The sequence below is a fragment of the Xyrauchen texanus genome, chromosome 29, assembly GCF_025860055.1.
Source record: "Xyrauchen texanus isolate HMW12.3.18 chromosome 29, RBS_HiC_50CHRs, whole genome shotgun sequence".
In the NCBI taxonomy this organism is placed as follows: domain Eukaryota; kingdom Metazoa; phylum Chordata; class Actinopteri; order Cypriniformes; family Catostomidae; genus Xyrauchen; species Xyrauchen texanus.
Window position 1 is genome coordinate 13,764,419 of NC_068304.1, and position 27,062 is coordinate 13,791,480.

At 42.3% G+C, this 27,062-nt stretch overlaps 1 protein-coding gene across 2 annotated transcripts; it reads left to right on the plus strand.

Annotated features, from left to right (window-relative positions):
- The first annotated feature begins 1,991 nt into the window (after positions 1-1,991).
- On the plus strand, positions 1,992-27,062 carry slc12a1 (solute carrier family 12 member 1). Of its 2 annotated transcripts, none has more exons than XM_052097155.1 (26): positions 1,992-2,442; positions 3,870-3,998; positions 4,144-4,219; positions 6,509-6,604; positions 6,707-6,846; positions 8,106-8,216; positions 8,294-8,405; positions 9,823-9,950; positions 10,040-10,124; positions 10,367-10,518; positions 10,597-10,704; positions 17,182-17,305; positions 17,410-17,511; positions 17,795-17,950; positions 18,123-18,222; positions 18,339-18,450; positions 19,807-19,947; positions 20,109-20,215; positions 20,320-20,402; positions 20,754-20,879; positions 23,160-23,288; positions 24,312-24,423; positions 25,038-25,124; positions 25,614-25,749; positions 26,048-26,115; positions 26,209-27,062. In XM_052097155.1, the coding sequence occupies exons 1-26, from the start codon at positions 2,200-2,202 to the stop codon at positions 26,342-26,344; spliced, it is 3,099 nt and encodes a 1,032-aa protein (XP_051953115.1). In that variant the 5' UTR covers positions 1,992-2,199; the 3' UTR covers positions 26,345-27,062. The 2 variants fall into 2 exon arrangements, with proteins under 2 accessions (XP_051953115.1, XP_051953114.1); XM_052097154.1 differs by having other exon boundaries at positions 1,997-2,442; positions 20,751-20,879; positions 26,209-27,061.

Genomic DNA, 27,062 nt, shown 5'->3' on the forward strand with positions numbered 1-27,062 from the left:
ACTTTTTCTTGTTTTAAGGATTAATCTAACAAAGGTGAGTTTAATGCTTTAAAAAAAAAGACTATTTACCAGTTAGAAAATAAAAATAAAATGTAAACAAGATATACATTATTCTCTGAAAACAAGTCTTATTGCCTTATATTGTTTCTCAAGTGAATATATCTTGTTTGAGGATGTTGAGGTATTTTTACTAAAAAACAAGACAAAAATACAGATTAAGATAATTATGTTCAGGCCTGAGTTTCCCGATAACGTTGTCTCTTAGCGCGCTACGAAGACTCTTAAGGTATAACTTAACTGAAGGTATACCATTTCTAGGTGTGTTCCTCGAACCATGCCTTAGGAAGCCGCTTAAGATGTAGGCTACCTTCTTACGTGCGACGTTACCCGGTGCTGTCCGTGGCGATGGTGCTGAATTTGTTGATATCGATGGCTCGAGAATCAATTATTCTCTCGTGCAGGGGCTGCTTCACTGCGTTATGTGAGAAATCGGTGTTCTTTTTTAAAAGAAGCACTTCAGAAATAGTGGAAATTGCATTTATTTGGACTCATGGGATATTATAAAAAAATAAATAAAAAAAAATTACAAATTGCAAACTAAATTAAACCCTGGATATTTTATATAATTTCGGAAAGAGTGCGCGAACGCACAACCTCGTGCTCAAACGTGTCATGCGTCTAACCCACTACTGAATTGGCCAATACAAAGCTGTCGTGTGCGCTACCAGGCCACTTTGCCACCACGTCTGCAAACATCCCCCTGTGGTCCACCACCACCTGGACATTGATGGCCGCGAAGCCCTTACGACAGATGAAGGCCTGGTTGAGCGCTGATGGGTTGGCTATGGGGATAAGTGTCACGTCGACAAGCCCTATTATTTGTGGTATACCGGCAATGGCATGGAAGCTTTGATGCGCCTCCATCACTTCGTGCCTGGCGGAAGGCATGCGGATATAATCTGTGGCATGACGGAGCAGGATGTTTGTGACTGAACGAACGCACCGCCACACCGAGGTCTTGACTCAGTCCATATCCATCCCCAACCACCTCCAGAAAACTCCCCACTGCATAAAAACGGAGAGCCGCAAGCAGCTGAATTTCGGGGCTGAGGGGGTGGTTCCGTCGAGTTTGTCTTGACACATCCGGACTAATAAGATCTAAAAGCTGCTGAATTTGCTGTCGTGGCAGGCGAAATTTCTTTTGAATTGTATCTTCTGACATGGTAGCCAGGGGACTAAAGTTTTCGCGAATATAATAGTGCACTTACACTAAATGGCTTCGCGGACGGCGCCGTCTTTGATTTAGCACAACTATTCGCTGTATCGCTGCCATAGTTTGACCAAATTCCCCACCACAGTCATTCTCTTTAAATAGACGAATAAGCCTTTACGTTCGAATGGTTTGCCAGCTGATGTACCTTTGGATAATATAATTAAAAAGCTAACAACAATCAGTGTGATGACAATTTTATTATTTGCATGAAAACACTTGAATTAGCCTAATTGAACACTGGGTGTATTCAATTTAAAATAATATTCGTATAGACTAAGATGTAAAGAAGCTTTTTGCAGTGGTGCCCACTAGCGGAGTGAACTGCCAACAGTGATAAGGTATAGCTAAGAGTGCTCCAGACCAACCTTCCGAACGTATGACTTACAGAAGGTATACTTAACTAAGAACGTTTCGGGAAACACGTATTAACGATAAGGTACAGCTTAAGGTGTAACTTAAGAACGACGTAGCGTTAAGAAGGTTTCGGGAAACTCAGCCCAGTGCATTATGAAATAATAAACATCATAAATCATAACACCAGCCAAATCTGAGCAACATGCACTCTTCCTGTAAATGCATCTGTATTATTAATAATCATAACCTCCCAAGAGTCGTCAGTTTCTTCACCTGCTATTGGTTTTTATTGGCTGTTAATTTTTAAACACTTTGGTGTCACCTTTGATGGAGCAAGGACAATTTTACCCCCATCACAACAACACGACAGGTGTATTTAGGTGCATCCACAACCAATGGGCTTCCACCTGTGAACTCCACACAGGTGCAGCAGCTATATAAAGTGTCACATAAACTAAACGCAGTGTTCACTCTGGGTCTGAATCCACACTGCAGGTCTATCTGTGACCTAAAGAAAGACAGAATCAATCTGGAAGTGGCTCAAATCCACTCAGAGTGAGTAAAAGTTCCTGATGGAGAACCCAGCATTTGAGAAATCTAAAGATGAGCCTCCACAGTACGAGGAGACGTCTTTCAGCAGCAACGGTTTCAAAAACGGAGAGCATCACGCCGTCCGGCTGTCAGTAGTCAGTGCTTTTGGGCACAACACTCTAGACCGCGTTCCTAATATTGACTTCTATCGTAACGCTGCGAGTATCAGTGGACACCGAGCAGTGAGACCCTCACTACAACAGCTGCATGATGTTTTTCAGAAGGTGAGTGACGGACTCATACAATAATGTGAAGAAATCGCTGTTACTCAAAATACAGTGAGATACAAACCCAAGACAGGGAAATTTTAAAATTCTCACTTGCATTCAGGCATTTAACTGTATGGTAAAAAATATGCATAAGACTTGTGCAGTATACAGTATATTTAAATATGTTTTGGAGACCAATATCAATTGCCTAATAAGTGCCAACTTAGGAATATCTTTACAAACCTAACATTATTATTTATTTATTTTATTGGATGACTGGGAATGAATAGTGAAAAACTGCATGGGAACATCAATACTGTTTGTAAAAGCATCTAAGGATGCACCTCATGAAGTTAAATGAGAATGCACAGAGCAGGCAAACCTGTAATCTAGACAAACAGGCTCAAGGATAAGAGTTGTGATATGTTAAACATGCTTCATAATTCCTAGTCTTCCATTTGTGTTATTTCATGATTAGTCTAAAATGTGACAAACAGTAACAATTAAGAATGAGTAGGTATTCAAAGAATTGTTTCCCCAGAAACATCTATTGCACTACAAAGTAAAAACATGATTTACATTTCTACTCAGAAAGTTTTATTCTACAATTCAAATTGACCTCAACAGATGTAGTATTTTATGAAAACAAAATCAAACGCATGAGTCATGTCTCAGGATAGCGGTTTCCTTAAAGTGTTTTCAAGTGTTTCAGGTGGGTGTCGTAACGGTGGCCCAGCTGTGACCCAGCACAAGCAAAGATCAATAAGCAACCTAATGAGAAAGCCAGAGAAAAAAGCACTTGGTTTATGAGTAACGATCTTCTGTGGCAAGTGCATTGATCTGCTGGCCATAAACGGGGTAATTAATGCAAACAAGGGCTAAAAAGTTTGCACGCATTCTCAGTGCTGTGACATGGGAGAAACTCTTTTGGAGAATGTGTCCGGTCTATTAGTTCACAATATCTACTGCATATACTGTAACAATATGACTAATGAAAAACGGTCAGATTGCCTTCTTGCAAAATGCTCTTACAACAGCACAGAATGCAAATTTCAAATGTGTATTAACTTCAAAACTAATAAAAACATTCTATATTCTCCTACATGAGATGTTTCGTACATTTCTAGTTGCATAGTTGATGCATAATCAACATCAAGATTTAAGGTAAAAATGTACATGAATTTAGAAGGGAATGTGTAGGCTATATTTTGGGTCACCAGTTCTTTGAAGGTTTTTTCATTGTTTTAATCCCATTTTTGCTCTCACTATCTCTGCTTTTTGTCCTTCTAAAAGCACAAATATTGCATCTAGCCTTTCAATTGATATGAGCTCATGGAACCTGCATGCATAATTATAAAAATGATCGAAATGCTCTTTAAAATAGTTTTTAATGGAGCAAAGCGTTTACAACTATTTTATCTCAACTACTTATTTATCATCAGAGCGGAGGCCTTCAGAACACGGTTGAGGACAGAGAAACGGGCAACATGGGCGATGTGGAGTCTGTTATCCCACTGGAGGGCAAGGATGAAGGAGGGGTGGTTAAATTCGGTTGGATCAAAGGAGTTCTGGTGAGTTAGTCCACACACGCCAGAGAAAACATACAACCGCCAATCAGAAAGTTGATAAGCAACAGTCTAGTGTGAAGATTTCAACATGCTTTTATATTATGCTGTGCACATACACTAAGTGTGGTTTCCTGCTGTGTGTTTGCAGGTCAGATGCATGCTGAATATTTGGGGTGTCATGCTCTTCATACGCCTCTCATGGGTGTTTGGTCAAGCAGGAATAGGTGAGATGTTCACCACAGTGGCCTTCATAAACTTCCAGTGTATATACATACACAAACACAAACGTATCTACATTCAACACATTAAGCTGAATCCCCTCATATAGGGGTATGAGCACAAACACACAATTTGATCCCAGCCCAGTTCAGATTTTCACACAGGTATGCTATACTCACAGGTTGCTGGTTCATAGCTCAGAACACCATAGCAATCTTTTAGCAACCATCCAGAACACCCTAGCTTCAAGGTGGGGAGTTTTACATGGGCAAACACCACTCTTCTTCTTCTGAGAATGTAAAAATCGAGTTTGGTCTTGTAAGAAGTTGATGAGAAACATTTGAATTCTCATATCAATCTCTGACTTTTGATTGCATGCTTTTGTATCTTGACAAATCAATGCAGTTTTGAGATGTTGTTGAGACATTCTCAGGAGGTTAAGTTCTGAATAACGCAGCTCTAGGTTAGTTGCGTTTGGTCTCTGGCATCGTGGAACGCTCTTAAGGTTATTGGTGATGTTTATGGTGTGTAACTAATAGATGCATCAGACGTTTACATTTCTGTGAAAGTTTCTGAGGTTCCATGAAGTTCAGTGCCATTCAGACTATACTTGAGCTGGAGGCACATTACAGGCCATCAGAGACTCACTGCTGGGTTTTATGAGGTGTGTGAGTGACCGCAGGCGATAAGAGCTTTTATTCTTCAACGATCTCATTATAACACTGAACAAACACCGCAGCTACAGCACACACACACACAATGACACCACACAACATAACTAGCTAATTGAGTCAGTCAGTAAAGAATGTTGGACATATCACTGTGCTGAGATTTGAGTGTGTATGTTTTATTGTTCTGAGAAATGTCAGGTTGAGCGTGACTTTGGACTGACGGTTGTCATATTGAGTGTGGGTGTATTCATGCAATGTAAAGAGTGAAAAAGTAAGTTACCTTAAAGACATAGTTCACTCAAAAAATATAATTTCTGTCATCATATCCTCACCCGCATGTTGTTGAAAAATCACACAACTTTTTTCAGTGGAACACAAAACGAGATGTCAGAATATTAGGCACTTACAGCCTCAGTCACCATTCACTTTAATTTTACAGGATGAAAGATGCAGTGAAAGTGAAATGTGACAGAGGCTGTAAGTGCCAAATATTCTGACATCTCGTTTTGTGTTCCACAGAAGAAAGAATATCATATGGGTTTCCAACAAAATGAGTTTGGATGAACTAGTCTACATTTGTTCAAGGTTAAACGGATAGTTCACCCAAAAATGAAAATTCTCTCATCATTTACTCACCCCTCATGCATCCTAGATGTGTATGACTTTCTTTCTTCAGCAGAACAAAAATGAAGATTTTTAGAAGAATATTTCAGCTCTGTAGGTCCATACAATGCAAGTGAATGGTGACCAAATTTTTTAAACTCCAAAAATCACATAAGTCAACATTAAAGTAATCCATAAGTCTCCAGCAGTTAAATCTATGTCTTCAGAAGCGATATGATAGATGTGGGTAGGAAATACAATGCATCAATCAATATTTAAGCCTTTTTTTTTTTTTGCTATAAATTCTCCTCTCTGCTCAATCAATCTCCACTTTAACTTTTAATGTCACATTCTTGTTCTTGTGTTTTAGGTGATTCACATTCTTCTTGTATATCACTGTTTCTCACTCACACCTATTATATCACACTAGAAGATATGGATTTAACCACTAGAGTCTTATGGATTACTTTTATACTATTTATGTGCCTTTTGGACATTCCAAATTTTGGCACTATATATATATATATATATATATATATATATATATATATATATATATATATATATATATATAATTTAATTTAAAAGAAAAAGCTTTTATATTTTTCCTTTTCCATTTTTGTTGTTTAATGAATCGTGTTTTATTGAAAAATGGCTGATTGATGCAGTTTATAGAGTGGTTTTGGTGGGGTGACGGGGGAATGTGTACCTGAATTTGGGGCATGTTGTCACAAAAGATAAATGTGTGTTCAATAACCTGTATCTTTTTCAATGGGTAAAAACTGTGAAAATGTTTGATAGCTTTTCTGTAGCCAAGACTTCAAGGTATGTAGCTATGCAGAAAGTCACTTTCAAAAATGAACCTACCCTGAGAAATATTCACTGAGTGACAAGTGTGACAACTAGCCCTGGTCTCCCCTATATTGTTTCAAAGCAACTCTCTGTTATTCAAAAGTCTCTGTTATTGTATTTGTGTGGTTCTTTTCCTAAAGGTTGTCTTTGTGTGTGTCTATGCTTTAGGTTTGGGGATAGTAGTTGTCCTATTGAGTGTGGTGGTCACCAGTGTCACCTGTCTGTCAATGTCAGCTATATGTACCAACGGCGTGGTACGAGGAGGTAAAAACAAACATGTTTAATAGGTAACGACAGTAGCTACACACACACACACACACACAAGTCCTGACACTGCACTCATGTAAGTGTTTGTATGTGCTTTAGGTGGAGCGTACTACCTCATATCCCGCAGTCTGGGCCCAGAGTTTGGCGGCTCCATCGGTCTAATCTTTGCGTTCGCTAACGCTGTGGCTGTGGCTATGTATGTGGTGGGCTTTGCTGAAACAGTGGTGGATCTGCTCAAGGTACGACAAGTCATGTGACATCAGCAACTCAGATAAATGTTTGATGCTCTATTGAACTGAAGTCAAAGCCACAAACATGATTATTGTTTTAAGCAGTAGTTTGCCAATGGTGCATCAGTTAGATTAAGTAACCTCTCTAACTGATATATAAGTGTTTTTGTTTAACTAACAAGAGACAGATTAGCTCACCAGAGTCATGCGTTCGGGAAACAGACTACACTGATAGCGCTGTAGATTAGCGATGTCAGATTTGCAAACTAATCTTTCGTTTGAACAAATTATTTTTTAATGACTCGAATGAACTGATTTGCAAAGCTTTGGTAGATCACCCAACTGTAAAATTGGACAATGCCATTCACAAAATGGAAATAATTACTATTAATAAAATTCAACATTAATTTCAAAATTGTTAGTGGGCTAATGTTATTAATGTTATAATCCACAATGTAGGAACAATAAATATATAACAAAATTATATAATCTAATAGTGAAAATATGTAAAAAAAAAAAAAAACAATTTTACTACAAAAATGAGCCTCCCTTGGCTCCATCTCCCTCGGCTTCGCCCTCATATTCTTCCTCGGCTCTGCCCTCGGACTCTTCCTCAGTTCCGCCCTCATTGGCTCCGCCCACTTCTCCAGAGTCTCTTCCTCCAGAGGTTCCACCTCCTGACCTAGTCCTTGCCCTGTGGCTAACTCCCAGACCCCCTGACCTAGTCCTTTTCCTGTGGCCGCCTCCCAGGCCTCCAGACCCAGTCCCTGCCCTGGGGCTGCCCACTAGGCCCCCGGATCATCCTCCTGGGATCCTTCTTCTGCGTCACTCTACCATCACCGTCTTGGGGCACCAGGAGTTGCCCTTTGAAGGAGGGGAGGGCATGTCACAGTTTGTCTCCACCATGTTCAAGGACTCTTATTTTGAAGTGTGATGTTTGAAGTGTTACGTTTTAAGTGTTACGTTAGCATGTTGAGCTATATTGTTTGTTTCTACTCCAGTGTTTGTTATACTCCAGCATCTGTTCCACTCCTGCGATTTTAATTAAAATTATGAAAGATTCTACTCCTGCGTCTCCTCTCTTCCTCTTCCACTCCTTGGACACAAACATTAAACATATGGCTATGCTGGTCTACCAGTCAGACAAACACCAAAGCAGCACAAACTAGCCTTTACCAACTTACGATTTCCCGCCACTCTTTTGAGCAGGAATGTCAGGTATAACAGTCATTATTGTGTATATGAAATATTCTGTCTGGTCTTTGCAGGAAAATAATGCCATCATCGTAGATCCAGTGAGTGACATCAGAATTGTCGGCTGTATTACTGTAGTTCTGCTGCTGTGCATCACTGCTGCGGGAATGGAATGGGAGGCAAAGGTGAAATCAGGCATTCTGGAATCTGATGTTAGCAGTTTCTCATAATGAGTGACCTTTCACCTTCTCTCTCTCTGTAGGCTCAGATAATTTTGTTGGTAATCTTGTTGGTGGCCATCGGCAATGTGTTTGTGGGAACCGTGATTCCATCTACACAAGACAAACTTTCCAAAGGCTTTTTCAACTATCAAGGTGAGAAAAGCTGTTAACGGAACCGATCATTATGAAAATAATTTGGTTCCAGTATATATATACATATTTTAAAAGTAACCGGTTCAGAACAAGAATTGTTTTTTGATTCCCAACCCTTTTGCTGAACTTTCAAGAATTTATACTTTCCCACCCTAAAGTGCCATAACTTTAAACACCTTAAACCAGGGGTGGGCGATTATTTTGGTACAGGGGCCACATCGGGATTTAAGTAATACATAGGGGGGCCATATTGTAAAGTTCTGCATTGATTTGGTTCTTGTAACTTTTAAGCCCAGACATAGTTGTGTACTCAATTTTCTGAAGTGTATATGTGATGGATGTGACTATTTCGCAATTTTCTAAAGTATTGTATTGCTCTACAAAGGCAGATCATTTTCTATCAGGCTTTAAAAAAAATAAAAATTATTTATAATTTATTATTATAAATTATTTATTTTACCATCTATACTTTGCTGGTAATTTATTACACAATTTAACGCTCAGTTTTACAAAAATAAAAAAGTACGTTTTCTGTAAGTTGCCCATGTGTGCCTTAGACACTTAGAAACCACTGTCCCAGTTGGTTTAAGATGGTCTTGGTTTGAATTGGTCTCCCAGCCTGACTACCTGAAAAGTTGCCAAAACTCCTCTAAATCCAGCCAACTAACATGTCTGATTCAGCTAAGAAACCATCTAAGACCAGATAATCAGCTTAGGCTGATTTTAAATATGTGGTTACTAAAGAAGTAAATTATTTTACATGGTCTCATGACAGTTTATACTAAACATATGACTTTCATACCAATTAATCACACATTGTTCCCCCATCTCCTTCTAACCCTCATTTTTCCTTCTTCTGCACATAAAATTAATTTTACAATTTAAAACATGGAAATGTGTTCCCCTTTATGGTTAGGTTTAGGTATGGGGTTAGGGCCTTAAGTAAGTAAAAAAGCTCACGACCGAGCATTCAAAACATGGCAGTAACTCATGGATCCACATTCAAAACACGGATTTCTCTTTCTCCTGTGCTGCAAAACAGGGCTTTTTGGATCCTTCGGGTGTGGGTGAGGTGTTACCGTTTATTCTTAGGTTTGCCTCAAATACATTTTCAGTAACACAGAACAATGGAAATATCTGTGTTAACAACAACAAAAGGGAAGCGCTTTTCACTGGTTGGTCTAAAAGTAAAACATTTTTGAACAACAATGTTGTACAATTTCACCAAATTCTACGATTTAGTAAAATTTTTCATGCGATCAGGTTGAAATGATTTCATCCAATTATATGGGCAAAAACATGGGACACAAGGTTCCGATCCCGGCATACTGACTCAAATACTGAATGAAGGAAAATCAAGCAAGCAAAAATTCTGTTGTGGACTGCATCACAGATTTCTTATCTCTTTCTGCAACAGAATCCATTGCAAAGGAAAACTTTATTCCGGACTTCCGTGATGGAGAAACTTTCTTCTCTGTTTTTGCCATATTTTTCCCAGCAGCCACTGGGATTCTGGCTGGAGCAAACATTTCCGGAGATCTGGCGGTAAGAGCGACTGCCTGGTTTATATGCTTTTTAAACTGTATACACATATTAAATTAAACACTGTTTAAAATTGTGGCACTGATTTTTAGGACCCTCAAGACGCCCTGCCCAAAGGCACTCTGCTCGCTATCTTTATAACAGGAATTACGTATCTGGGCATCGCACTGTGTGTTTGTGAGTCCTCAATGCATAAGCATCAGTTCATTCTAGTCTTGGACAATACCATTAAACGCAGCAATTCAAAAAGCCTTCAGCAATTTATTTGAAACTTTCCAAGAGCTATTCAGAGTTTCTACATCAGCTCAATCAGTATACAGTAAACATTCACTCCTGTCATAGTCTGGAAGTGTTTCACAGAAAAAGACAGAAAACTATACAGACAGTATCACAATGTTTTTTAACGATACTCTGTGCAGCTGTCACAGTCGTTCGAGATGCGTCTGGTAACCGTAACCACACGATTACACCAGGATCGAGTTGTAACTTCTCCTCAGCCTGTGACTTTGGCTACGACTTCTCTATCTGTCAGACCACCAAATGCAACTATGGCCTGATGAACAACTTTCAGGTGGGAGCCTCAAACATACTGTACATGAATCTACATGACTAAATCAGCAATAAAGTGAAAGTATGTGCGTTTGTATAGGTCATGACTCTGGTGTCTGGATTCGGTCCTCTCATCACTGCAGGAACATTTTCTGCCACTCTCTCCTCGGCTCTTGCGTCTCTCGTGAGTGCGCCCAAAGTCTTTCAGGTAAAACATCTTTAACCATAATGTTTATTACTATTATTATCCTCCCTCAGTTTTTAAAATCCAAGCAAAAATCATGGAAGCAACTTGGTCTCATTGATTGAACGTTACTCTATACACATTTTTGCAAACATGTTGCTTTCTACGTTTTGCTGCAGTTTCCTGGTGAAATGAACACTAGAGGTGCTACAACAACTGTGTGGTTTAATCATTGTCATGACTACTTGTGCTAATTTTATAAAAACATATTTTTCACTTTATTACTCACCCCCGCTATGTTATGATACCAAAACACTTCTACTTTTACGTATATTTTGAAAAACCAAACATTTTAACACTTAACAGCATATTATTGTGCATATTCTTGTGTGCATTGTACAAACGTTACTGGTTATACCAACGTTACATGGTAATGAAAAGAAGTGGAAATATTGGATAACTTAATATAGACAAAGTTTGTAAGCAGTTCTAGTCTTGTCACAGTAGTCTTGTTATAGCTGGTGCCACACTAGCAGACTTCAAACAACTTGATTTTGGCAGAGGGTGTCACACATGCAGACTATTTCGCTGAGATCTAGCTCTCTTCATTCGGAGATATGACACACTCGCTGATGAAGAATGGTGGAGTGATGACAAACATACCAACTTGCCGCAACTCTTGCTCTCTGATTCCCTGTCATGTGGAATCAGAGCTCGTCAAAATTACAACAGGAGTACCCGAGTAAACATAAATTGCAATATAGTGATTTAGGACATTTTCAGGCCTGTAGCTCGCTTGATTTGTTTCGAAACAGGGAATAAATCATTTTTTAAAATGTTGCATTTTCTTTATGGTTCAGTTCACTTTCACAATGTTATATTTTAAAACTGACCAAAATTTCCGTTGAGGTTATTTTTATCCCTCATTAGTTGCTTTTGCATTCATTCATCTGTTCTCATGGTCACAGAGCTCTCTCTCTCTCTCTCTCTCTCTCTCTCTCACGGCCGCACACAAACATACTGTAGCGAACACACACACACAAGATGAGACGAGTGCAGGTGAAACTAATGTGCAGGATTGCAGATGACGCGATTGCAGGTGGTCATAATGTTCTGGGGATTGGGAGCGGGAAGCGAGCGAGGAGGGAGACCTGCTAATGAGCATGGGAGCTCGTAATAGCAAAACGAGTGTGCAATCTCGAACGAGCAAAACGGGCGTGGAAGCCCGAGGGAGGAAAAAGAGCGTACAAGCTCAAGGGGGCGGAGCGAGGGAGCGGGCTTCGTGACAGTACTCCCCCCTCTGAATAGGACGGCTCCTGACGGCCGCGGGAGGTGGTGCAGGATGATCGGGGGACAGACAAAGGGAAGTGAGACAGTCCATGGGCAGTTCAAGGTAAGGTCAGGGGGAACATAGTGGACAGGCGGGTGGTCGGGAGATCTAGGGGGCAGCCATAGGGCAGAGACTGGGTCAGGGGGTCTGGAAGGCGACTGGAGGACAGGGACTGGGTCCAGGGGTCTGGAAGGTGACCACCGGACAGGAACAGGGTCAGGAGGCCAGGGAAGAGGCCACAGGACAGGGAGAGTGTCAGGGGGCCACCGGACAGGGTCAGGGGGCCAGGGAAGAGCCGTGAAAGGCGGAGCCGTGGAGGACTTGGGAGACGGAGCCTTGGAAGACGGAGCCGTGAGACTCAGCAGGCGGGGTACTGAGAGGCTGAGGAGGCGGCGCCATGGGGAGCCCAAGAGACAGGGCAGAGGGAGGTGGTGCCGCAGGAGGCTCTAGAGGCGGAGGCCTGGATGGCTCCAGAGGTGGAGCCGAAGGAGGCTTTAGGGGCGAAGGCCTGGAAGGCTCAGGAGGTGGAGCCGATGAAGGTAGCGCCGTGGGAGGTCCCCGAGGCGACGACCTGGCAGGCTCTGTAGTCTCGGGGGGTAGAGCCGTAGCAGGCTCGAGGGGCGGAGCTCTAGAAAGCTCTGGAGTCTTTGGGATCAGAGCCGTGAGAGGCTCGGGAGGTGGGGCCGTGGGAGGCTCTGGAGGGGGAGCCGTAGGAGGCCCGAGAGGTGGAGCAGTAGAAAGCTCTGGAGTCTTTGGGAGCAGAGCCGTGAGAGGCTCGGGAGGTGGAGCCGTGGGAGGCTCTGGAGGGGGAGCCGTAGGAGGCCTGAGAGGCGGAGCCGTAGAAAGCTCTGGAGTCTTTGGGAGCAGAGCCGTGAGAGGCTCGGGAGGTGGAGCCGTGAGAGGCTCTGGAGGGGGAGCCGTAGGAGGCCCGGGAGGTGGAGCCGTAGGAGGCTCGGGAGGTGGAGCCGTAGGAGGCTCGGGAGGCGGCGCCGTAGGAGGCTCGGGAGTCTCTGGGAGTAGAGCCGTGAGAGGCTCGGGGAAAAAGGTCGTGGAAGACTCGAGAGGCTCTAGAGGTGGGGCCCTGGAAGGCTCGAGAGGCTCGAGGGGGGGAGCCATGAAAGACTCGAGAGACGAAGCCCTGAGAGGCTTGGAAGGGGGTGGAGCCCTGAAAGACTCGAGAGGAGAAGCCCTGAGAGACTCGAGAGGGGAAGCCCTGAGAGGCTTGAGAGGGGGAGGAGCCCTGAGAGACTCGAGAGGCGAAGCCGTGAGAGGCTTGAGGGGTGGAGCCATGAAAGACTCGAGGGGAGGAGGAGCCCTGAGAGGCTCGAGGGGAGGAGGAGCCCTGAAAGACTCAAGAGGGGAAGCCCTGAAAGGCTTGAGAGGGGGAGGAGCCCTGAGAGACTCGAGAGGCAAAGCCGTGAGAGGCTTGAGGGGTGGAGCCATGAAAGACTCGTGAGGAGAAGCCCTGGGAGGCTTGAGGGGAGGAGGAGCCCTGAAAGACTCGAGAGGGGAAGCCCTGAGAGGCTTGAGAGGGGGAGGAGCCCTGAGAGACTCGAGAGGCGAAGCCGTGAGAGGCTTGAGGGGTGGAGCCATGAAAGACTCGTGAGGAGAAGCCCTAGGAGGCTTGAGAGGGGGAGGAGCCCTGAGAGACTCGAGAGGCGAAGCCGTGAGAGGCTTGAGGGGTGGAGCCATGAAAGACTCGAGGGGTGGAGCCCTGAGAGGCTCAAGGGGAGGAGGAGCCCTGAAAGACTCGAGAGGCGAAGCCGTGAGAGGCTTGAGGGGTGGAGCCATGAAAGACTCGTGAGGAGAAGCCCTAGGAGGATTGAGAGGGGGAGGAGCCCTGAGAGACTTGAGAGGTGAAGCCGTGAGAGGCTTGAGGGGTGGAGCCATGAAAGACTCGAGGGGTGGAGCCCTGAGAGGCTCGAGTGGAGGAGGAGCCCTGAAAGACTCGAGAGGCCAAGCCATGAGAGGCTTGAGGGATGGAGCCATGTAAGACTCTAGAGGAGAAGCCCTGAGAGGCTTGGAAGGAGGGGGAGGAGGCCTGAGAGACTCGAGAGGCAAAGCCGTGAGAGGCTTGAGGGGTGGAGCCATGAAAGACTCGTGAGGAGAAGCCCTGGGAGGCTTGAGGGGTGGAGCCATGAAAGACTCGAGGGGAGAAGCCCTGAGAGGCGGCGCTCTGGGAGGCTCGAGAGGAAGAGCCCTGGGAGGCTTGAGAGGAGCCCTGGGAGGCTTGGGAGGAGGAGCCTTGGGAGACTTGAGAGGCGGAGGCCGCGAGGGCTCTGAGGGGCGAGCAGAGGCTGGCAGATCCGTGGAAGACTCTGGGGGCGGAGCAGAACCCGGCAGAGCCGTGGAAGACTCTGGGGGCGGAGCAGAACCCGGCAGAGCCGTGGAAGACTCTGGGGTTGGAGCAGAACCCGGCAGAGCCGTGGAAGACTCTGGGGGCGGAGCAGAACCCGGCAGAGCCGTGGAAGACTCTGGGGGTGGAGCAGAGGTTGGTAGAGCTGTGGAAGACTCTGGGGGCGGAGCAGAGGTCGGTAGAGCTGTGGAAGACTCTGGGGGAACCTCTGCGGTCTTGAGCACAAGACGAGACTGGGGAGAAGGGGCCCTCTTCCTTCTCTTACGTCTTCGGCCAACAGGGGACATGGCCATGGGGACGGTCGAGGCTACAGGCGCTGGCTCTGGGGCGGTCGAGGCTACAGGCGCTGGCTCGCTGACCGTGGCGGACATCGGCGCTGGCTCGTTGGCCGTGGCGGGCATGGGCGCTGGCTCGTTGGCCGTGGCGGGCATGGGCGCTGGCTCGTTGGCCGTGGCGGGCATGGGCGCTGGCTCGTTGGCCGTGGCGGGCTTCGAGGCTGGGGCCGTGACAGGCCTCGGGACTGGGGCCGTGTCTGGCTTCAAGACGGGGGCCGTGTCAGGCTTCAAGACGGGGGCCGTGGTAGGCTTCAAGACGGGGGCCGTGGTAGGGAACGCTGGTTCAGTGTCTGCCTCCCCTACAGTAAACGAGGAACCAGCGTACAGTAGGGCGAGGTCAATGAACTGAGCCAGGTTAAGGGAGCAGCGACCACCAGGCATGAATGATGAGGCTGGCTCATTCAGTCCATGTTGAAAAATGGTTTTCAGAGCCACCTCATTAAAATTCACCTGGTTGGCCAGGGCACAAAAATCCACAACATAAACCTCCAAGGGTTGACTCCCCTGACGCAACCCCACGAGTCAGGCTGCTGGCTCCATAATGTCGAGGGCGGGGTTATGAGTTACACAACCGCTGCCTCGCATAAAAAAACCCTTGGTCAGCGTCCGAAGAGCCATAAAACCTCTCCGGGGGTGGAGAGTGCACGGCGCTCAGAAATGCACTGGAGGCATAAACGGGCTCAGGGGCAGACACAGGTGAAATAGGGTGAAACAAATCAGAAATAGCGCATACCTGCTGCCCCTGGGCCGTGAGCGCGTGGTCATCTCTCCACACTGTAGCTCCTCGCGCCGAATGTGACGTGCTTCTCCGCTCTAGTGAGCTGCGCGAATCCTTAGCGCGGGGTATTGTGACTGTCAACGGTGAGGTTGGTTATTCTGTAGCGAACACACACACACAAGATGAGACGAGTGCAGGTGAAACTAATGTGCAGGAGTGCAGATGACGCGAGTGCAGGTGGTCATAATGTTCTGGGGATTGGGAGCGGGAAGCGAGCGAGGAGGGAGACCTGCTAATGAGCATGGGAGCTCGTAATAGCAAAACGAGTGTGCAATCTCGAACGAGCAAAACGGGCGTGGAAGCCCGAGGGAGGAAAAAGACCGTACGAGCTCAAGGGGGCGGAGCGAGGGAGCGGGGTTCGTGACACATACACACTTACACACACATTCATACAGAAAGAGTGACACCACATTTTTATGTAAAAAATAGCTGATGCCTGTTCTGCCGCTATCACAAAAGAGAGAAGCAATCGTGAAGATCGACCCATATAGCCGCCAAAATGCTATATCCAGGTTTAGATGATGAGTTACAGTGACGAGCTGACCTACACATTCCTTCTCCATCCAGGTGGTCTTGGGCTGATTGTTTTGGGGTGGATCCGAGTGCGATTGTTCATATATGCCTATACAAACCAAACCAAGGGAGAAAACACATCAGGTTCTGAAACTAATTCTCGAAACTAAAATAAAATGCCCTTAGGATGTGGAGTAACATACCTTGTGAAAGTGTGTGACTGTATTTATCCCCTCGAGGCTTGATGTAGAACGCAAATGTCAATACGAGGCTTCCGGTGTGTAAAGAAATAAGAGTGTTGTGGCTCTGCTTTCTGATTTAGTGTCATTTTAGTGTAGAAACAAGCAGGAAAAACGCTTGGTGACAGAATCACTTTGGAATACAATCAGTATTCATGATGATATGCAGCTGAGTACGATCACAGTTCAAAATATTCAGATCAGCTTGACGTCTTGTCAGTTCTTTAGTAAAAGAAGAAATTCATTGGTCACTTGACAAGAACACAAGAGCCCGCCCCAGCGACAAAACGTTTTTATAAAGCAAGAATGATGTGCTTTTTCCATTTTGAAGCCATTAACAAAGCAGGGAGTTCCAGCGGTCAATTGATTATCAAACTCCCACTGACAGACACTAAAGCGTTTTCCGTCTTCCTCCGCCTAGCTGGTGATTATGTTAATGAAGCTCACACCTGAAAATAACTGGAAAAATCATCTCATGTAGCTTCAGCTTGACCCGTACTGTATAGTGCTTGAGTCTTGTGGATATACTTTCAAACATTGTGTATTTTAACATTTAGCAAGTCCCTGCCCCCCAGACTTCCACTGTAATTTACGTTTTTGCTTGTTTATACAAACAGAGTTGAAATTATTTTGTGGTTATCAACATTATGCCACAACTGCTGTCCTGAGGGCTCAAGTTGTATTGAACGCAGAACATTCTTTTTGTTGTATTTTACTGCTTGCAAAGACAGTCAGTCTTAAAATCCCAATAAATACCTGATCAGCTATCAACATTTGTAGGACGATGTTAAACAATATGATCAAAAATACAATAAACAGTAAAAGATTAAACGTCGAGTCATATGAGGTGTATTATGAGGACATTGTAAAGAAGCTCCTAAAAGTCTCTTTTACTGGATTTTATCTGCATGATCTGAATTTTACTTGCAAATCTTTTATGTGAATCATAGGCTCTGTGTAAAGACAACATCTACAAAGGTCTGCAGTTCTTTGCTAAAGGTCATGGGAAAAACAACGAGCCAATCAGAGGCTATGTCTTGACCTTCATCATCGCAGTGGCATTCATCCTCATCGGTAAGTATAACAGTGATTATATGATTTCATATAAAGTTTTTAAATAAAAGAACCGACGATGTCTCTTTAAACATTAACTGGCCAGCTGTTTTTATTCGTCTCAGCTGAGCTCAACACTATTGCTCCAATCATCTCCAACTTCTTCCTGGCCTCATATGCACTCATCAACTTCTCTTGCTTCCACGCATCATATGCTAAATCACCAGGTACACACAAACACACACACACACACACACACACACAGCCTCTGTTCCAAAACCCAGTGTACTGTTTTGCTCTCTACATAGGAAGCAACCATTTAAAGCAGCATCCTTACTGAAATTGAACCTCATAAGTAAAGTGACTGATTTGAAATGCTCTACAAAGACAGCAATTTTGTGCACTACACACGTTACGCACACGAGAGACAGTTCACAACATTTGGTGAGGGACTTGAATATGTTAAAGGTATGTGTCATATATGATGATAATGTGTGTTTTTGTGAGTAGGTTGGAGGCCAGCGTATAAATACTATAACATGTGGCTATCTCTCTTCGGTGCTGTGCTTTGCTGTGGTGTGATGTTTGTGATAAACTGGTGGGCGGCTCTGCTCACTTACGGCATTGAGTTCTTCCTCTATATCTATGTTACCGTAAAGAAACCGGGTAAGAAAGCAAAGACACAAACGCCATCGTATAGACTTCAAACAGGGTCAAAATGCTATATTACAGACAAACAGAAATAAAATGGATATATGAGCAAAAATGAAAACACAGTTATTAAAAGTTAATTAAACAGACTTAACTGAATAGAAGTGTTCTTCTGTGTGTGTCTCAGATGTCAACTGGGGTTCGTCCACTCAAGCAGTGACGTTCATAAACGCTGTGAACAATGCTTTGACTTTATCAGGCATAGACAATCACATCAAGAACTTCAGGTGTGCACAAGACAAATCAAACAACGATTTTGTCATTTGACTAATTACATTACATAACAATGAGTGTTTTTAAATTTGAATGATATTCTGCTTTTGCTTTTTCTGTCCTGATTTAGACCACAGTGTCTGGTGCTGACAGGATCTCCAAGAACTAGACCAGCACTGCTGGACATCGCACATTCATTCACGAAGAATTATGGGCTGTGTCTAACCTGTGAGGTGTTTGTGGTGAGTGGACATTAATGAACCTTTAGAAGATTAATTACTGTCAAACTAAGACACGTATCTATGCGAATCTCTCGAAAACACGTCCAGGTAATATTTTACCCAAAAATACAATTTTGCCCCAATTGTAATTACTGTAAAAAAAAAAATCGAAATCAAATAAACCAGCTTTTTTTTTTTTTTTTTTTTGCATTACAGTAATGTGATTTTGTGTTTAAATATGTATAATTGTCATGAAAATAATGTCAATGCCTAACACGTTAATGATAATTTCTTTCAAGAATTTCATATTTATTCCTTTTAATTTTGGGGTCAAAATTGAACAAAAATGTTGTTGACAGGTTCCATTAGATACTTCCTCTCTCTTTTCACACACACACACACACACACACACACACACACACACACACACACACACACACACACACACACACACACACACACACATGTTGGTCTACCTATCATTATGAGGACTTTCCATAGATATAATGATTTTTATACTGTACAAACTATAGATTCTATCCTCTAAACCTAACACAACCCCTAAACCTAATCATCACAGAAAACTTTCTGCATTTTTACATTTTCAATAAAACATTGTTTAGTATGATTTTTAAGCGATTTGAATTATGGGGACACTATAAATGTCCTCATAAATCACAGTTATAGCATAATAACCTTGTAATTACTAATTTGTAACTTACAAAATTGTTCTCGTAAATCACAAAAACACGCACACACAAACACACACACACACACACACACACACACACACACACACACACACACACACACACACACAGACACACACACACACACACACACACACACACACACACACACACACACACACACTTCCATTGGAACTTTCCATAGGCATAATGATTTTTATACTGTACAAACTTTATATTATGTCCCCTAACCTTACCACCTAAACCTAACCCTCACAGAAAACTTTCTGCATTTTTATATTTTCAAAAAACATAATTTAGTATGATTTATAAGATGTTTTCCTCATGGGGACCAATTAATTTTCCCCACAAGGTCAAACATTTCAGGTTTTACTATCCTTATGGGGACATTTGGTCCCCACAAAGTGATAAATACACGCACACACACACACACACACACTTGTATCTAACAACCAGACATATCTAGCATGGTCTTCTAACACACCAATCTAATGCCACTGTAGGGTGATATTAATATTATTCTGAATGTGATATCAGCAAGTGCCTGTAAACCTGCTGCCTGCTAATATGACCTAACTGTGTGTGTGTGTGTGTGTGTGTGTGTGTGTGTGTGTGTGTGTGTGTGTGTGTGTGTGTGTGTGTGTGTGTGTGTGTGTGTGTGTTTTAGCGTCACCATGATAAGAATATGCGAGAAATCAGTGCTGCTGTTGAACAGAATCAGCTGTGGCTAAATAAACACAAGCGGAAAGCGTTCTATACAGCCGTCACCAGTGACAATCTTCGAGATGGATTAGAAAAGCTGCTACAGGTCATTTTCTTTATCCAAAATATAATTGATTTGATTTTGGGATGAAATGACCTGGACAAACACCCATAATTAATTTTATAGAAAAACAATAGAAGTCTAAGAAACAGATTGTCCTCATTTAGATAGATTTTGTAAATGTATGTGTGTGCATGTGAGTGTAGGCATCAGGTCTCGGCAGAATGAAGCCTAACACAGTGATGGTGGGATTTAAGCGTGAATGGAGAACAGCCAAACCACAGGACGTTCAGAGCTATGTGGGAATTCTACAGTGAGTCCTCAAACCGTCTCTCTCTCCACACACACACACTCACCACACACACACTCACCACTGACTGTCTCTCCTCAAACACACTGTTTGTGTTCCCCACGCAGTGATGCATTTGATTTCGAGCAGGGGACAGTGATACTCAGGATCAGTCAGGGGATGGACATCTCACAAATACTCAAAGCAGAAGGTAAATAGATGCAACAACATCAATGTGCCAGTTGACCGTTTAAGACCATACTTTACACAAGTGTATTGTATGCTCAAGAAGAAAGTCATCATTTCCCAACAATTTATCAGACTTTTTTTTATAGCAACTGGATTAATTCTTTATTATATTAATAAATCACAGCTGATAACAAGTCAGCTCTGAACATCTGTTCGGCTTCTCTGACAACAGCAATTCATTAGTCTTCATAAGACTGATTATCTGCACATGAATCTCATATCATGTTCACAATAACATTTTCAAAAACAGACTGAAAGATTTTCAAGTTTACATTACACCGATGAATGTGTGCTTATGTGTGATTGTCAGAAGAAATGGAGCGCTTGATCTTGGAGCAGCAGGCACTGGAGATGGAGGAGGACAACTTTCAGATGCAGGGAGTGAAAGGGTTCTTCAGGAGGCCCAAAAAATCCTCCAAAAAAGAGCTGACCAGCAGAGGTACTGCTCTCCTCTCGGTCTGACCGTAAATGTATGTAGTAAATGTAATGCAGAACTTTGCTATGGTGTCAAGACCAGGTGTTTCCAAGTACCAGAGTCAGATCAATCCTAAGAGTCACCATGGTTTTGCCAAGTAGAACTAGTTCTTGGATCTGCTTCTTTTTTGGTCTTGGAAAATGTTCCTGTCAAATAAACATAGTCCTAATACTAAACACAACCCTAATTCTAACTCTAAAATCAGACATAAGCTGAGACCCAGATCCAGAACAAGACTGTAAGTTTTAAGGCCATGTTTATGTGGTCTTAATATGTCTCAAGACAATTCAGTCTGAAAATTCAGAATTGGGGTCAAGTCCAGTCCAACTCTAGACCCATAGAGACCCAAGAAGTCTCAGTCTACGAACCAGGTTGTCCATTTTAATGTACCATTTTAAAGAACATAAGCTGACACCTAGATCTAGACCTAGACCAAGGCCTAGACTCCCACCAAAGTCCCTTTCAAGGCAAATGAGTCCACTCTGCGGCCATCGTTTGAACACTCCCAGGCAGCTATTTTTCTATGTAAACAAGTAGCATAACTGTGCATCTACTTGAATGGGGAAAGACCAAAATCTCCAATCTCCACGGTTGGTCAAGATTACAATCAAAGAAGATATTTCATATCAGCAGTTAAATCTGACAACACTGGTATCATACATTTTGTTTCATTAGCTCAGATTTTCCCAGCTTGTCTAGCTAATGCGGATGTGCGTTCTCATGTAGATTGACAGGCGATGTCTGTATCTAAAAGCTGATTGGCTCTTTTACCTAAGGCGGGACTTCCTTTTCTACATCCCTTGGCCATTCCAATTTCTCCCATTCATTTAAATAGAAGTGATCCATCTCTGGTCTTTGCCCCACTCACTAAATGGAGAAGAAATGCACAAAAAAAAAAACTGGAGCCTGTCTTCAGGAAACAGCATGATGTGATGAACAAACTGACAATAATTTTTCTTTTTAAATAAGAGGTGCTGGAAAGCCGCTTCGGACCGTTCTGGCCCAGTTTAACCCCTGGTCTTATCGCTTTCTCTCTGATTCTTGAAAAGACTTTTCAGTGTTTTTGGCCCTAAAAATGAACCTGACAGGTTGATGCACTGAAATCTTGAGATCTTGAAGAGGTTTTGTAAGTGTATCCCTCCCGAAGGAAGTCGTCCACTGAAGTAAAACCTGATCAAATGCTTCTTTGTAAAACCGTCTGTGCTGCTATAATTTAATAGTCTCTATGATCTCACTGAGCACAATGTCCTGAACTCTAAACTCACTCTGTCTCGACTGCATTTAATTTCACGATACACACTCTTACGTGAATGTTTTAGTAGGACAGAACGATCTTAATGGCTTCAAACACTGCAGACTCAGGTCTCTTTGCATTTGCCATTATCTTCACTTAATAAGCATTTTATCTTTATTGCCTCTTCTGAAAGAGAGATTCAATAATTCGGCTTGGTTACATGTTATTAAGCAGCCACTCTCATTCCAAATGACTCATTGACCACTAATTGCAATGCTGATGTCTGTAATCACTAAACTACCAACACGGCAGTCTAATAAACCACATATGAGTACATGCATATAGTGCGTGCATTGTGCAAATTAACGTCTCTTGTCAGCAAAAGCATAAGAACTGCAGTTGACAAACAAATAATGCCATATTTTGATTCATATAAATATTCCAGTAGTTAAAGCTGCAGTGTGTAACTTCTGTGCCAACAGGTTTCCTAAACCCTCCCCCTATATTCCATTGGTTGGACAGTCAGGTAGTCCCGCCCCAAATTTACACTATTGGTTGAGCCAGTTTTTGCCATTTTGGGCAGGTCAGGACTGTTCGGGAAATCAACCTACATATGGTTTGTCTTCCCCTCACATGGCCCCTGAAAGACCGGGTGCCACAGAAGCTGCCACCCCTCGAGGGGAGCATGTGCGGCCGTTGGACAGCCCACGTCCTGGACATTCTCATGGACAATTCCACTTCCTACACAGAGCCCCGATTTACAGTGAGGGTGCAAGATCCAATTTTATTTGGGACACTTTCCCCATGGGCACTATTTTCCCCATTTTTAACATTTTCTGTTGTTTATTGTTTTAAAATAAATGCCTATCTGAGGCCTGACCCCACACCCACTATGTCTGTCTCTTGCTCATGCCGTCACAGTACTTAATCAATCTCACAACCATTATTCTTATCACTGTATGTTTAATCCTCTCCCTTTGCTTTTTCTATTCCTCTCATTCTCTCATTAGTTTCTCTGGATATTCCCCAAGCATCAAATCTGGCTAAAATGAACCAGCGTTTGGTGGAGGCCAGCAGCCAGTTTAAGAAGAAACAGGGCAAAGGGACGATTGACGTGTGGTGGCTGTTTGACGACGGAGGTAAAACTAAGCAAAGTTATGCTGACGCCAGGGTCACACTGCAATAAAATGTTTTCTAGTAAAAAATATATAAACATCCTCAAAACAGGAGAAATTTACAAAATTATGTAAAATAGTAACACTTGTTTTTAGAGAATATCTTGAATTATCTAAGCATCCCACTGCAAAAATGTATTTCTTGATTTTAACATAAATCTAACAGGAGGTTTACATGTATAATTAAAACAACAAAAGGTGCAAATAATTGGCCAGTGGCGTAAGAAAAAGAAACTTAATTCAAGATATATTCTCTGAAAACAAGTCTTATTATATCTTACACAGTTCTACTTGTCAAGTAACGGTATGTTGTTTTAAAACAATTCTGTCATGTGACTTTCTTTATTCTGCAGGACACTGAATAAGGTTTTTAGAAGAAAATCTCAGCTCTGTAGGCACATTCAATGCAAGTGAATGGTGGCCAGAACTTTGTATCTTTAAAAATCACATAAAGGCAGCATAAAAGTAATCCATAAGACTCCAGTGGTTAATCAATATTCTCTGAAGTTAAATATTTTATTTGACCATCCCTGACCAGTAGGTGGTGATATGCACCAGTTTAAGTCTTTAAAAAAATACTTAAACTGTATCTGTTTCTCACCCACATCTATCAGATTGCTTCAGAAGACATGGATTAAACCACTGGCATCATATAGATTACTTTTATGCTGACTTTATATGCTTTTTGGAGATTCAAAGTTCTGGCCACAATTAATTTGCATTGTATGGATCTACAGAGGCAAAATATTCTTCTAAAAACCTTTGTTTGTGTTCTGCAGAAGACAGAAATTCATACATATCTGGGATGGCATGAGGGTGAGTAAATGATGAATTTTCATTTTGGGGTGAACTATATACCTTTTAAGGATCTTTTATTTTTTTAACGGAAAACAAGATAAAAAAAATAAGATTTTTTTTTTTTGCAGTGTAGATTTGGATATATTTTATGCTGTTTAAAGTTCAAAGCATCATGTTGTTATTGTTTAGGTCTAACGCTGTTGCTGCCTCACATTCTGACCACTCGCAAGAAATGGAAGGACTGTAAAATGCGTATCTTCATCGCTGGGCAACCTGAACGAATGGAGCAGGACAAAGAGGAGTATGTGAACCTAACACAAGCAAACACACAGGCCACATACTCAGTTTAAACTTTTGTGGGTGGCAGCCACATTTAAATGTGAATCCTTCCAAGTGTGTTCAGAATACTCCTGCTCTGAAAAAATTGTGAATGTTTTGGCATCCTGGCAGTTGTTTGTTCTGGCATGCTCTCTAGGACATAATGTATCCATTAACTGATGAGCTGATGGGAGAAACTACAGTGAAGATAGATAATGTGAATAAGTCCAAACACATACCTCTGTTTGTGTGATTTCCTAGCACCTCAGATGAGCTATTAGTGTCCAAAAGAGAGTGACATCACTGAATTAACAACAAGTTGTTCCATTCGGCTCCATATAGTACACACCTGTGGATTTAATGGAAATTGGTTTTCAGGAGTGTATTGGTTGTAACTCTTTAATTAAATAATTAAAACATATAGGAACAATTCTATTAAACACTAAAAGAGGAATGGTTGCTGTATTTAGCTGCATTGTGAACATGCCCATGAAGACACTAAAGTGACAGAACTACAGCAAAACTCTTGTCTCTTACAGCTGCTTCTATTAAAACTGCTAAAATCTAACCAATATGTTTTAACTGCAACTATGTCAGAATGCAGTCCCTTCTGAAGAAATTCCGGATCAAGTGTGACGACATCAAAGTTATTGCAGACATCAATGCCAGGCCAAGCACTGAGAGGTATGAATGAAAAACACAAACCAATTAATCCTCATTCAATTCATTGACATTCTTTGTGCTGTGATTGTGAATGCACTGTGTGTATGTGTGTGTGTGTGTGTGTGTGTGTGTGTGTGTGTGTGTGTGTGAGCGTGTATTTATCACTTTGTGGGGACCAAATGTCCCCATAAGGATAGTAAAACCCGAAATTTTTGACCTTGTGGGGACATTTTGTCGGTCCCCATGAGGAAAACAGCTTATAAATCATACTAAATGATGTTTTTTGAAAATGTAAAAATGCAGAAAGTTTTCTGTGAGGGTTAGGTTTAGGGGTAGGGTTAGGTTTAGGGGATAGAATATAAAGTTTGTACAGTATAAAAACCATTATGTCTACGGAAAGTCCCCATAAAACATGGAAACACAACGTGTGTGTGTGTGTGTGTGTGTGTGTGTGTGTGTGTGTGTGTGTGTGTGTGTGTGTGTGTGTGTGTGTGTGTGTGTGTGTGTCAGCTGGAAAGCATTTAAGGACATGATCGAGCCATTCCGTCTGCATGAGGGATCAAAGGAGACGACTCATGCTGAAGCTCTGAAAAAAGAACATCCCTGGAAGATCACAGATGCTGAACTTGATGCCTTTGAAGAAAAGGTAGATGCCAAGAGAAAAGTATGGCTGTGTCACAATTTGCATACTATCCACCTTAAATAGTAACCAAGATTAGGATTAGCGTGTCCTAAATCATAGTAAGTTGAAAGTAGTATGCCACTGGTGCATTCAAAGTGTGTATTTCTGCATGCTTTATTGCCTAAAATTTTCCCACAGCATACTAGTAGCGTTATGTATAAGTATGCAAATTAAGATGTAGTCCTACAGATTAAAAACAATCTGTTGACACTAATGAGTGAATGACTCTATCTGATCACTTTTCCTGCATCTGTCTCTTCAGACTAACCTGCAGGTGCGTTTGAACGAGCTTCTCCAGGAGAGCTCTCGAGCAGCTAAACTTGTTGTGGTGTAAGTTACAACTTCTTTAAAGCAGCCTTCTATTCACATGTGTAAGTACACTGATCATGTATGTAACACTCTATGTGCATGTGTGTGTTTTAGGAGTATGCCCATCGCTCGTAAAGGCTCCGTCTCTGATCATCTGTATATGGCCTGGATGGACGTGCTCACGAAGAATCTACCACCGACCGTCCTGATTCGAGGAAACCACAAGAGTGTGCTGACTTTCTATTCCTGAGCTGCACACAAACACAATAACACTTTAATAAACACCTTTGCACAATGCACAGACACTGCCAACACACACACACACACACACACACACACACACACAGAGAGAGAACACACTTTCTATGTTCAAAACAGCATAATACCAAACAACTCATACTTTATTGTGTGCAGTCTGTGAGGAATGAATTGGCTGAATATGAACTGAATATCTGCTATAATTTTTTACATCTTTTTCTTGATTTTTATTTCATCGAATAAGACATTTTCACACAAAATTGGATAAAAGATATAAAATAATAATTTGAATTTCTGAGATGATTACTAGATGTCACTTACTAAAACATGCAACATAAAGAGGTCATGTGACAATGTAACACACTGCTGTTTGAAATATTTGTTGTTGCATACTGTTTCACATACTATTTGCCAAAAATAGTGCACAATGTGCAGTGTATACTGCGAAATAATAAGTACTCTAGAATTCCATTCTGAACAGCCATAATCAACACTAAGCATACACTATAGAACGTATATTCTCCCCTCTATTGAAAATATGTAGTTAAAGTTGAAGTAGATATGGGTACACATAGCCATTCTTTTGTACATTCACTAACGGTCCATTATGATATTATCTTGCCAATCCTATTTATAGTTATGAAGTACTGGGAAAGACTTTGTGTTCTTGATAATTAATAAATACATTTTGAAAAACACAGCTCAAGAAA